Genomic DNA, 12,774 nt, shown 5'->3' on the forward strand with positions numbered 1-12,774 from the left:
AAGTGAGAGTGGTGGGATGAAACAACTGCTTCATTGGTGAGTTACCATAGTTGTCTCTTTGTGCCTTTTCCTTCAGATGTGTTTTGTTCAGCCAGTCAACGAGACTCGGTTCTCACTAACTGACTTCGGCTTACAGAGTTCTTGCTTTTATAACTATCCAAAACCAGCCAGAAGGATAGACATTGTTGAGAACAATAAATTTTGTTGGAGGTCTGTTATCACTATTCTAACTTTTGGTGGCCTAGAAGAGATTAGCAGGGTCAAGTGGCAAAGACATTATTCTGCTTAGCAAAGGCATCTGGCAAATTTAACTGCTGTCACTCACAGAAAAACTATTGTTTTACCATGAGAAAAGTGCTGTTGAACTGTTAAATGAAATTTAGCTGTTGAGGATCGAATCCATGCTATGCTTGCATGAAACCATTACAGTGACTCAAAGAAAGCAACTCAGCCCAGGCTGTGGAGAGAATGGTCCAGAAAGAAACAGTTGGAGAAATGTGAGACGTATATTTATATATTTTGTGAGTTATCTAGTGACCTACCTAGAGTCAGGAAAATACCCATCACACTCTATAAATTGGTTGGTGTTAGGAAGAGCATCCAGCTGTAGAAACAGTCACTTCTATTGATTTTTAATGACTTTGCGGGCTGGCTGGTGAAATGTAAAGATGTGCACAACCACCCTTGGACAGCTTTGAATGACCATAGAAAGTGCGAGCCCTCTAACTGGACATTTTGCCGCTTATATATATAGAGAGAGAGATAATGCAAACTGTTACACTGGCAACCAACAAATTGGAACTCGATACAGTCCTCTGGCTTATCCTGTTCAACTATCCAATCTATGCTGACATGGGATGGACAGTTTGACAGGGGTGTATACATACATGCCTGCATGCATGTTAAGAAAGTCTGAAGGGTGTCTCACTGGTCCACAAGGAGACAGAAATACCAAAGTTACACAGTTTCTTTGTGGATTACTTGAAAATATATGCCAAACATATGCACGACATGAAAAAGTGTGTTAACCTGGTTACAAAATTCTTGAAGGATGTAAGGTTGCATTTTAATCAAGATAAATGTTGCTATTTGGTTGTCAAAAGAGGGAAAACTGTAAACCAGACTAGCAGCATCTTTATCAATGACTTAACTATTTTCCCTATATCTGATAAGTAATGTTACAGGTGCCTAGGAGTAAATGAAAACATATTATGATAGCACCAGTAACAAGACACGTGTCACTAAAGAATATTACAGCTGAATAAAGAAAATATGGACCTCAGAGCTCTCTGCATCCAATAAAACAGTGGCTCACATTGTGTTTGCAGTACCAGTACTCATATCAACAGATTTTCTATGGCTGGATGCCTTTCCTGTTGCCAACACTCGCTTATTTCCAAGCAAGGCAATATTCTCCCCTGGCCAGACATGTTTTGTGCAGAAGATTTGAAAGGAACAATGTTGCTTGTGGACAAACACACACACAATGAGCTTCTTTCAGTTTCCATCTACTAAATCCACTAGGCTTTGGTCAGCTCATGTCTATAATACATAAGGTGCTATGCAGTGGGACTGGATCCTCTGTCACATGGTTGGGAAGCAGGCACCACACCTGTGCCACATAGTTATGGTTTGTCCACATTACTCCATAAGGAGTATAGGGTTGGTTTTCTGGTTTTTCTGGTGTATATATTCCTTCCCAGATAGGATGCTGGTCCATTGCTAGAAAACTCATTTTTGCCAGCTGAGTGGAATGGTGCTATGTGAAATGAAGTGTTTTGCTCAAGAGCACAATGCATCGCCCGATCCAGGAATTGAAACCATAATCTTACGATCATGAGTCCAATGCCCTAACCACTAAGCCATGTGCCTCCACCTGTGCCATACACACACATACACACATATATTTACAGCCTTAGTTTTAAGGTTCTCATGTCAATGACAAAAAGAAAATAACTTATGCTTCCATAGATTGGTCAATATTCCAGTTTATAGAAAACCAAATAGGGTCAAAAGCTTTGCCATTGTTCTCAAAAGCAAGGTCTCACTGGTGTGTGTTATAGGAGGAGAAATATTTGGTAGATTTGGTTCCACAAAAACTATACATAATAAAGTTAGTGAAGTCCACTTCCCATGCTAGCATGGGTGGGATAGGCCTCAGCAAGCTAAACCTTTCAGGAGAGATGACAAAGTCGACCTCGGCGGAATTTGAACTCACAACGTAACGGCAGACAAAATACCGCTAAGCATTTCACCCGGCGCGCTAACGTTTCTGCCAGCTCGCCGCCAAGCGGCGGAAAATAATTATAGCATGTCTAGTCATCCATAGCTATGGTTGCTATCCAATTGCCGGTTCTCTTTTTTAAACTTCCCATGCTGACATCTCCGTCGGCCGGAAAGCGATCGTTGCTCCCCAGGTATGTACAGTACACTTCATTCGCATATCGATCCTCATTTGTATTTATAGTCCTGTTGCATACGAATCATACACCAGTTACTCGACATATTAACTACAAAACATTTGTAACACTTCATCACGCCTTCTCAGTCGATGACAAAGTGTGGAGGTTTTTTAATTTAAAATTTTTTTTCTTGTCTTGAGATGTGTTGCCGGCCAGAGAGAAATGTTGCTGGCTGTTTGGTGTCGGTGGACAGGGCGACCGCATAGTAAATCTACAAGACATCAAGATCGACAGAGAGAAATGGTGTGACACGGTCTGGGATTTGGACAAGAGCTATTTGCATGGTCAATGTGGGTTCGAATTGTGTTGAAGTCAGTCATTTAGATACCGTGCAGATTTTAATTAATCACCCACCCTCTTTTCTCACCTATCGTAGAGCCTTTAACGTAAATATGTGTTGGATTACTCTAATCCTCACATAGAAACCTCACTTAATCCCCTAATGTTTGTTTTGGCATATGGTCACCCTCTCGCTATAGAATATATTATCAACGACCTTTCCCCATTTTCATATTCTTACCGTCTGCCGTCTGTTTCTCTGATCTGAGCAGTGTCATTAAATATTGCTTATGTTGTTGTTGGTGTTGTAGGTGGTCTGATCGTTGTTTGGTGTTTCAAGCCCTAAGCCAGTTCTGAGCAATGGTCATCCTGTCTTATTTTCGGACATAGCGCATGTAGATTGCTAATGCTGTTGTTGTTGTTGGTGGTGATGATGATGATGGTGGTGGTGAGGATTAAATATTGGGCGTTCCTCTTACAAGCGTCAATGTTACTATGTTACTGATACGTTGGTTATAATAGTGATGGTGATGGTGATGGTGGTGTAGTGGTGGTGGTGATAGTGGTGATTATAATGATGATTGTGATGGTGGTGGTGGTGGTGCCGCTGCTAGTAATGATATTGGTGGTGGAGATTGTTATCGTCAAACAATTGGAGGTAATTGTAGTGATGATAGTGGACTGAAAAGCCTATTATTAGTAGTAGTCTTAGAAGTAAGGCGGTGAGCTGGTCGAGTCGTTAGCATGCTGGACAAAATGCTTAGCGGCATTTCGTCTGTCTTTGTGTTCTGAGTTCAAATTCCGCCAAGGTCGACTTTTCCTTTCATACCTTCGGGGTCGATGAAATAAATATCAGTTGAACACTGGGGTCGATGCAATCGACTTACTCTTTCCTTGAAATTGATGGCCCTGTGTCAAAATTTGAAATAATAATAATAATAATAATTGTGTACAGTGCTCAGGTGCACTACACTCATCTAAAGTGTATATATAATCAGGTTAGTTTCGGCGGATTTCGGAAAGCATGAGGGCCTAAAAGATGCGTGTCATGGCAGTCAACAACTGACGCAGGCAGTTATCCATGCTTCAGCAACTCTGAGCGTGAAAAATGTTTCCGAAAGTCATGGGAGCTGTATTGTTTTTGACTTTGTAGGCATGTCCACGTGTGTTAGACACATGGAGATCAAAAAGGTGTTCAGTGTTGTTGTTGTGAGGTGGTTGATAACTTTGTGGGTGTTTACAAGTCCGTCGCCAAACGCCGGAGCTTCAGTGAATCCATGCCCAGGGAAAACAAGGCGCTCAGAATAGGTAGGTGTCTGATGGAGGGTATGCGTTTGGTTGCCACTCTCTGGACAGATTCCAGGAGGTCAATGTTCTGTGCAAGATAGGGGTTCCAAACTGATGATGCGAATTCCAAGTGTGGTCGTACCATAGCTGTATACAGTTTTAAATAGATGGCTGGAGAGCGCTAACAAAAGACCTGCTGAGTGATGCCAAGACACCTCGGCCTCCTGACATCTTAGAGATATGCTTTGACCAACGCAAATCACTGCTGACAGTGATGCCTAGGTCACGCTCGCAAGAGGATTTCTTGATATCAGTTGTGGAGGGAGTATGTGAACGCAGGGTTTTTTCTATTATTATTACTATTATTATTGAGTGAGAGAGCAGTGCATGCCATGAAAGTGAAACTGGGGTAAAATGTATGAAACCCAGTATACCCATCATGATTACCCATCTGATCAAGGTACACCAGGCACATGCACCACAACCACATATGCACGACATGGTGATCTTATATCAAGATAAACAGCACATGACCTTGCAGGTGGGGCCCCGGTTATAATTTTCTTTGGGTCGAGTAGCCCAATCTGCTTGTAAGGTCTCTGAATAAGGGTTGTTTAAAGATGTTGAATGAAACACCCATGTTTCCAAGGGTGAATTATCCAAACCCCAAAGAATTCCTCTCAATACATTGCTATGATGCTCCTCCACTATTTCTGCTTGTGATCAGAGATGCACATATCGTCAACCACTAAGGGACATGATCAACTGGTTATGGTCAAACAACTGACAAGCAAATCTGTGGTATTGAGCAGAATATTTGCTGTAGCCCATCTTTTATATCAAGACCAAGACCAAGACAAAACAATGTACATGATAACATTATTATTATTATCATCATCATCATCATCATCATTATTAGTCAGGCAGTGACCTGGCAGGATCATTAGCACACTGGACAAAATACTTAGCAGCATTTTGTTCGTCTTTACATTGTGAGTTCAAATTTCACTGAGGTTGACGATAATTTAAGTACCAGTAAAATACTGGGGGTTGATATAATCGACTATGCCTCTACCCCAAATTTCAGGCCTTCTGCCTATAGTAGAAAGGATTATTATTAAGTCAGGTGGTCACCTGGCTGAATCGTTAGCATGTCGGGCAAAATGCTTAGCAGCATTTCGTTCATCTTTGCGTTGTGAGTTCAAATTCCGCCGAGGTCGACTTTGTCTTTGATCCTTCTGGGGTTGATAAATTAAGTATCAGTGAAACACTGGCTTGATATAATCAACTAGTCTCCTCCACCAAAATTTCAAGCCTTGTGCCTTTAGTAGAATGGGTTATTATTATTATTATTATTATTATTATTATTATTATTATTATTATTATTATTATTATTATCTTCAGCCTAGTTGTGATGAAGACATACTTATGATCAAGAACATTCCAGTTGGAACCATACTGCTTTTTTCTTTTTTTTCTTTTTCTAATATAACTTTCTAAGATAACTTTCTCCAATGTGTTATATTTTTATTTTCTTTTTAAGACAGTAATTTAACCTTCCACATTTCTGCCATCAACAGTTGCCCTTATGAACCTTGGACGATACAATGTCAACCAATCTTTCAATCACAATAGACCCTATACTCTCTTACAGCATCCTGACCAGATAACTACACTTTTAAGCTATTAAACCTACCTTTTCCTCAGCTGCTTTGTCAGTGTACTATAGAGTAACAAAAAGTTTCACATTCCAAGAATTTTGCTTAGTATTATTATAGTGCTTGTAATAGTAGTAGTAGTATATATATATATTTATACATATATTATATATAAATATATACATAGGCGCAGGAGTGGCTGTGTGGTAAGTAGCTTGCTAACCAACCACATGGCTCGGGGTTCAGTCCCACTGCGTGGCATCTTGGGCAAGTGTCTTCTGCTATAGCCTCGGGCCGACCAAAGCCTTGTGAGTGGATTTGGTAGATGGAAACTGAAAGAAGCCTGTTGTATATATGTATATATATATATATATATATATATATATGTATGTGTGTGTGTGTGTTTGTGTGTCTGTGTTTGTCCCCCTAGCATTGCTTGACAACCGATCCTGGTGTGTTTACGTCCCCGTCACTTGGCGGTTCGGCAAAAGAGACCGATAGAATAAGTACTGGGCTTACAAAGAATAAGTCCTGGGGTCGATTTGCTCGACTAAAGGCGGTGCTCCAGCATGGCCGCAGTCAAATGCCTGAAACAAGTAAAAGAGTAAAGAGTATGGACGTTAAATGATGATGATGACACACAAACACACACACAGGTGCTGAAAGGTCCCTGGCTTTGAGTAAAAGCAGACACAGGGTAATCAGTTTTCTTTTAGGGTAATCAGTTTTCTTTTACTTGTTTCAGTCATTTGACTGTGGCCATGCTGGAGCATTGCCTTAAAGGATGTTAGTTGAAGAAATTGACCTCAGGACTTATTCTTTGTAGGCCCAGTACTTATTTTGTCAGTCTCTTTTGCTGAACCGCTAAGTGACGGGGACATAAACACACCTGCATCGGTTGTTAAGTGATGGCGGGGTGAGAAACACACACACACACAAGCATATACATACATGCATACATGCATGCATGCATACATACATACGTACGTATGCACACACACATACACACATACACACACACACACATACACATACATACACGACAGGCTTCTTTCAATTTCCGTCTACGAAATCCAATCCACTCATAAGGCTTTGGTCGGCCCGAGGCTATAGTAGAAGACATTTGCCCAAGGTGTCACGCAGTGGGATCAAACCCGGAACCATTTGGTTGGTAAGCAAGCTTCTTACCACACAGCCACATCTGTCATCATCATCATCATCGTCGTTTAATGTCCGCTTTCCATGCTAACATGGGTTGATGATTTTATTCAACATATTCTCCTCCTCTCAGATTCACACACTTATTGCAGTGGTTCATCAGTTTTTCTAAGTCCTGTAAAAGAACCTGGAAGTTTAGGCATCCAGCTGTAGAAACCAAGCCTAATCAGATTGGAACCTGGTGCAGCTCTCTCTTGCATACCAGCTCTTTTATCTTTGACTTTTTACTTGTTTCAGTAAACAGCCATGCAGGGGTACCACCGTGAAGAATTTTTTGTTAAACCTATTCACTCCAATACTTATTTTTTAAAGCCTGGTACTTATTCTATCAGTCTCTTATGCCAAACCACTAAGTTACAGGGATGTAAACACGCCAGCACCAGTTGTCAAGTTGTAACAGAGATACAAAAGCACACACACACACACACATGTATATATATATATATGGATAAATTCTAACACTATAATATTCTTAACAATCAAATCAACCTCTCTGTATGTATATCTACCCTCTTTATAATGTTAGCAATTGACATTGAAATAAGTATATGTATTGATGGAAAACCTCTATTAATGGCTGAAGATTGCTCAACATTTTAAAACTGATGTAATACTTACAATGTTTAATAAAATGATGTAGCATGAAACGATCATACCAAATTACCGAAGATATTCTTGTTGCTTACTTGGATTATATATATATATATATATATATATATATATATATCATCATCATCATCATCGTTTAACGTCCGTTCTCCATGCTAGCATGGGTTGGACGGTTCGACCGGGGATCTGGGAAGCCAGAAGGCTGCACCAGGCTCCGGTCTTATCTGGCAATGTTTCTACAGCTGGATGCCCTTTCTAACGCCAACCACTCCGTGAGTGTAGTGGGTGCTTTTTACGTGCCACCTGCACTGGTGCCAGGCGAGGCTGGCATCGGCCACGGTCAGATTGGTGCATTTTACGTGCCACATGCACGGAAGCCAGTCAAGGCAGCACTGGCTTCGGCCACGATTCGGATGGTGCTTTTTACGTGCCACCAACATGGAAGCCAGTCGAGGCGGCGCTGGCATCGGCCACGATTCGGATAGTGCTTTTTATGTATCTCCAGTCCAGGGGTCCTGGCATCTGCTGGGTGCCAGTCATAGGATTGGTTCAATTTCGATTTCACTTGCCCCAACAGGTCTTCGCAAGCAAAGGGGGGTTGGCATAGGTGCCTGTCATCGGATGAGGTTCGATATCGACTTCGCTTGCCTCAACAGGTCTTTGTGTGTCCAAGGGAGGAAAGGCATGTATAAGTGGGCTGGGCTCACTTGTCCTGCCTGGTCTTTTCACGCACAGCACATTTCCAAAGGTCTCGGTCGCTGGTCATTTCCTCAGTGAGACCTAAAGTTCGAAGGTCGTACTTCACCACCTCGTCCCAAGTTTTCCTGGGTCTACCTCTTCCACGGGTTCCCTCCACTGCTAGGGATTGGCACTTTTTCACACACCTATCTTCATCCATTCTCGCCACATGACCATACCAGCGCAATCGTCTCTCTTGCACACCACAACTGATGCTCCTTAGGTCCAACATTTCTCTCAGGGTACTAATGCTCTGTCGAGCATGCACACTGACATTACACATCCATCGGAGCATACTGGCTTCATTTCTCGCGAGCTTACGCATGTCCTCAGCAGTCATGGCCCATGTTTCACTGCCATGTAGCATGGCTGTTCGTACACACGCATCATACAGTCTGCCTTTTACTCTGAGCGAGAGGCCTTTAGTCACCAGCAGAGGTAAGAGCTCCCTAAACTTTGCCCAGGCTATTCTTACTCTAGCCGTTACACTTTCAGCACACCCACCCCCACTACTGACTTGGTCACCAAGATAATGGAAGCTATCAACTACTTCTAGTTTTTTCCCCTGGAAAGTGACGGAAGTTGTTTTCTGCAGATTTTCAGAGGTTAATGCTCCCGAGCATCTGCCACATACAAAAACCATCTTCCTAGTTAGCCTTCCTTTGATATTGCTGCACCTCTTATGTGTCCATAGCTTACACTTGGTGCATCTTATAGAGTTTCTACCTACACCTTTTCTACAGATCGAGCAGGGCCATCTACCTGAAGGCGTTTGTGATTTATCTACCTTCCTACTTATTACGACTTTGGTTTTAGCTAGATTGACTCTAAGGCCCTTCGATTCTAAACCTTGCTTCCACACCTGAAACTTCTCCTCCAGTTCTGATAGTGACTCAGCAATTAGAGCAAGGTCATCAGCATAGAGGAGCTCCCAGGGACATCCTGTCTTGAATTCCTCTGTTATTGCCTGGAGAACTATGATAAATAGGAGGGGGCTGAGGACTGAGCCTTGGTGGACCCCTACCTCTACCTGGAATTCTTCACTGTACTCGTTGCCAACCCTCACCTTACTAGCAGCGTCCCTGTACATGGCTCGCACAGCTCTCACTAACTATTCATCTATCCCTAGTTCCCTGTTTTCATTACTTTCACTGATTCCTAACTCAACATTCCTCTGAGAAAGATATTTTCTTTTAAAGTAAATATGTGTAGGTTTGTTCTTCTCCACCCGTACTCACTGAGTGAACAGAGATGAAAATAAACGTATATCACTCAGTATGTTATAAGCAAAAGAAGATGTGTATCAGGGCAACTCGTCAATTCATTGATGTTTCATTATCAGAGAGATTCATAAATGACCAATGGGTCCTCTTGGTCTTGTCTGGTCATGGGGAAATATCACTTTACTTGGAAACAGGTGAACATTAAAGATAGGAAGGGCATCTGACTGTAGAAAACTTGCCTCAACAAATTCCGTCTTAACCCATGCAAGCTTAGATATTGGACATTAATTAAAATGATGATGATGGCATACATAAAATATATACATACACACACACACAGAAGTTATGCTTCAGTGCTCATGACTGTCAGTTCTCCATTGTGTTTAGTTGTCAGGTCACTGCTCACTGACCTCTGACTCATCAACTCTGTCTCTGTGTTCATTATTCTTTTTATCAGCTGTGAAGAGAATTAGAGCTTGACTGATTTTCAAGCAATAATTTTGGATTCATTAGAATTTTTACTGTCATCTGTCAAAGAATTTAATGTGTCCTTATTGAATATCATTGGTTAGATTTTTTTTGTGTGATGTCATTACATCCAGGAGTTGCTTTATCCAAATTCCAAAACTTTCTAGAAAACTTTGAACAGATTTTTGCTGACATGGCAAAGTACTGGTTACAACCTTTGTAACCAAAATGTTCCAAGTTTGAATCATGGTATAGATCTACACATATATCGTAGATTTTGGTCTTATAATGAGATGGCTTCTCTAATATCAATTCCTTCTTTGTAGCTTAAATAATTGTTTTATGTAGATAGGATTTACTAAAGGACACTTTGTAATGTCTGTGTTAAGATTTCAAACTGATTTAGAAATAGTTTATTGTTTCTCCATTTGAACAATTTGAAATTAAGTGAAACAGTGCTACTAAAGGAGTCTTTTCCTTTATTTCAGTACCAATGGTCATTTGAAAATGAAACACAAGTGTAACTGGCATTGAGCTCTCAGATCTATCTCTTAAAAATGGACTTATTGGCAGAATCTGAAGCCGAACCATACTACTGTGGAGTATGTGGCAAAGATTTTGTCCATATTGTACAACTGGAGGAGCACATGAAGGTACATACTGTAGAGAAACGATTCCCTTGTGAAATATGTGGGAAGAACTTTTCAAAGAATTCTGACCTCTCAAGACACATAAGAACCCACACGGGAGAACGACCGTTCCGCTGTGACGTCTGTGGTCGAGACTTCTCCATGAACTATAACTTGAAAAATCATTTAAAGACCCATACTGGCGAAAAGCCATATCAATGTGATATTTGTGATAAATACTTTACTGAAAGATCCTCTTTGAGGAAACACATCAGGATTCATACAGGAGAAAAACCTTACCATTGCACCACATGTGGGGACAGTTTTACAGATTATTCTACATTAAGGACTCATTTACGAACTCACACAGGGGAGAAACCATTCCACTGTGAGATCTGTGGCAAAGATTTCACTGCAAATTCTTCCTTGAAAAGTCATATTCGGACACACAACAGGGAAAAACCATTTGTCTGTAAGGAATGTGGTAAAGGATTCTCATTCAAAGTTCACCTTAGAGAACACGTGAAGGCACATAACAAACCTGAACCAAGCCCTTTACGTTGTAAGATATGTGGGGACAACTTTGTAGATGATGTTGCTTTAACAAGTCATTTAAGAATACACACAGAGTAATATTTTGTTTAATGGCAGGTGTTATTATTATGTTATTTTTAAAATAAATATTTTGTTTTATATTATAAACTCAATCAGATTTCATTTGAAATTGTATTTTATTACAAATTCTTGCCTTATTTATGCAAATGAAGATTTTTGAAAGCAGTAGCAGTAAATACTACTCTTAGATTATTGGAATTTACACGTCTTAGGAATAATTTTTCTCTGAATTTCTGCTGCACTGCTTTTGATGTTATTATCGTTGTTTAATCCTAAGTCATTTGTAAATGATCAGATTTATGATTGATGGTATTCCTTTCATAACCTTCATCAGGCGGTGAGCTGGCTCAAACGTTAGCACGCCGGGCAAAATGGTTAACAATATTTTGTCTGCCGCTACGTTCTGAGTTCAAATTCCGCCGAGGTCGACTTTGCCTTTCATCCTTTTGGGGTCGATTAAATAAGTACCAGTTATGCACTGGTGTCGATATAATCGACTTAATCCGTTTGTCTGTCCTTGTTTGTTACCTCTGTGTTTAGCCCCTTGTGGGTAGTAAAGAAATAGGTATTCCTTTCATGACCTTCCTGCTTTTTTGTATATCAAGGATTACATTGTCCAATATGGCCTTTTGTACTTGAGGGAGTTTGGCTGCTAATATTAATTTTAAATTTTGGCACAAGTCAGCAATTTCACAGGTAGGGGTAAAATGATTATATTGACCTCAGTGTTCAACTGGTATTTATTTTATTGACCCTGAAAGGATGAAAGGCAAAGTTGGACTTGGTGGAATTTGAACTCAAAGTGTGAAGATGGATGAAATGTCGCTAATCATTTTGTCCAGTGTGCTAATGATTCTGCCAGCTTGCCACCTTAGTTTGGCTGCTAATATTAGCAGATTGTGTGTCCTAGTAGAGGGTTGCTCTAGCAGGGCCTGTCGCATTGCCCGAAGACAAGTCTAAATTTTCCTTTTGGAATTTAGATCAAAAACTTGAGAGTGAATTTGGGAGATGGAAGCTAGGAAACTGAAAGAAGCCCATTGTGTATGGGTGTGCATGCATATGTTTTTGTATTTCTTTGTCTTGACATTGTGCAATAGTCGTAAACAAGCATCACTGTCATATAAGTGGTGCTGTTCATTTCCAAGTTTCTGTGAAGACTTGTCTGGGTATGGGGAAATATTACCCTGCTTGGAAACATGTGAAGGTTGGCAACAGAATGGGCATCCAGGCTTAACAAATTCTGTCTGATACATGAGCATGGAAAAGGAGACATTAAGATGCTGCTGCTGTTGTTGTTGTTGTTGGTGGTGGTGGTGATGGTGCTGCTTGTTTGTTTGTTGAGGGAAGTGGTTTTCATCCCTTTGTGGGAGAAGTCCGAAATGTGGTCCTTTGCTATTCGTAAGACCCGCAGAAGAGAAAGCAGGTCAACCCCCGACACCGAAAGCATTGACGGATGGATGAATGCGCGTCCAGGCTCAGCGGTTGCGTAGGAAATCGGGGACAAGAAACAGGAAGAAAGAGTGAGAGAAAGTTGGAGTGAAAGAGTACAACAGGGGTCGCCACCACCCCCTGCCAGAGCCTTGTGGAG

The 12,774-nt window shown here is 41.0% G+C and overlaps 1 protein-coding gene across 1 annotated transcript in view; it reads left to right on the forward strand.

Annotated features, from left to right (window-relative positions):
* LOC115214501 (zinc finger protein 271) overlaps nucleotides 1-11,266 on the forward strand; it is a 36,341-nt gene extending 25,075 nt beyond the window's left edge. The window contains exons 6-7 of the mRNA XM_036504414.1: nucleotides 2,603-2,752; nucleotides 10,468-11,266. Of these exons, the coding sequence (XP_036360307.1) occupies nucleotides 2,603-2,752; nucleotides 10,468-11,204 (887 nt within the window). The 3' untranslated portion in view covers nucleotides 11,205-11,266. The remainder of the gene's footprint in view (nucleotides 1-2,602; nucleotides 2,753-10,467) is intronic.
* Nucleotides 11,267-12,774: the final 1,508 nt, after the last annotated feature.

This window comes from Octopus sinensis, linkage group LG7 (genome assembly GCF_006345805.1).
Source record: "Octopus sinensis linkage group LG7, ASM634580v1, whole genome shotgun sequence".
Taxonomy (NCBI): domain Eukaryota; kingdom Metazoa; phylum Mollusca; class Cephalopoda; order Octopoda; family Octopodidae; genus Octopus; species Octopus sinensis.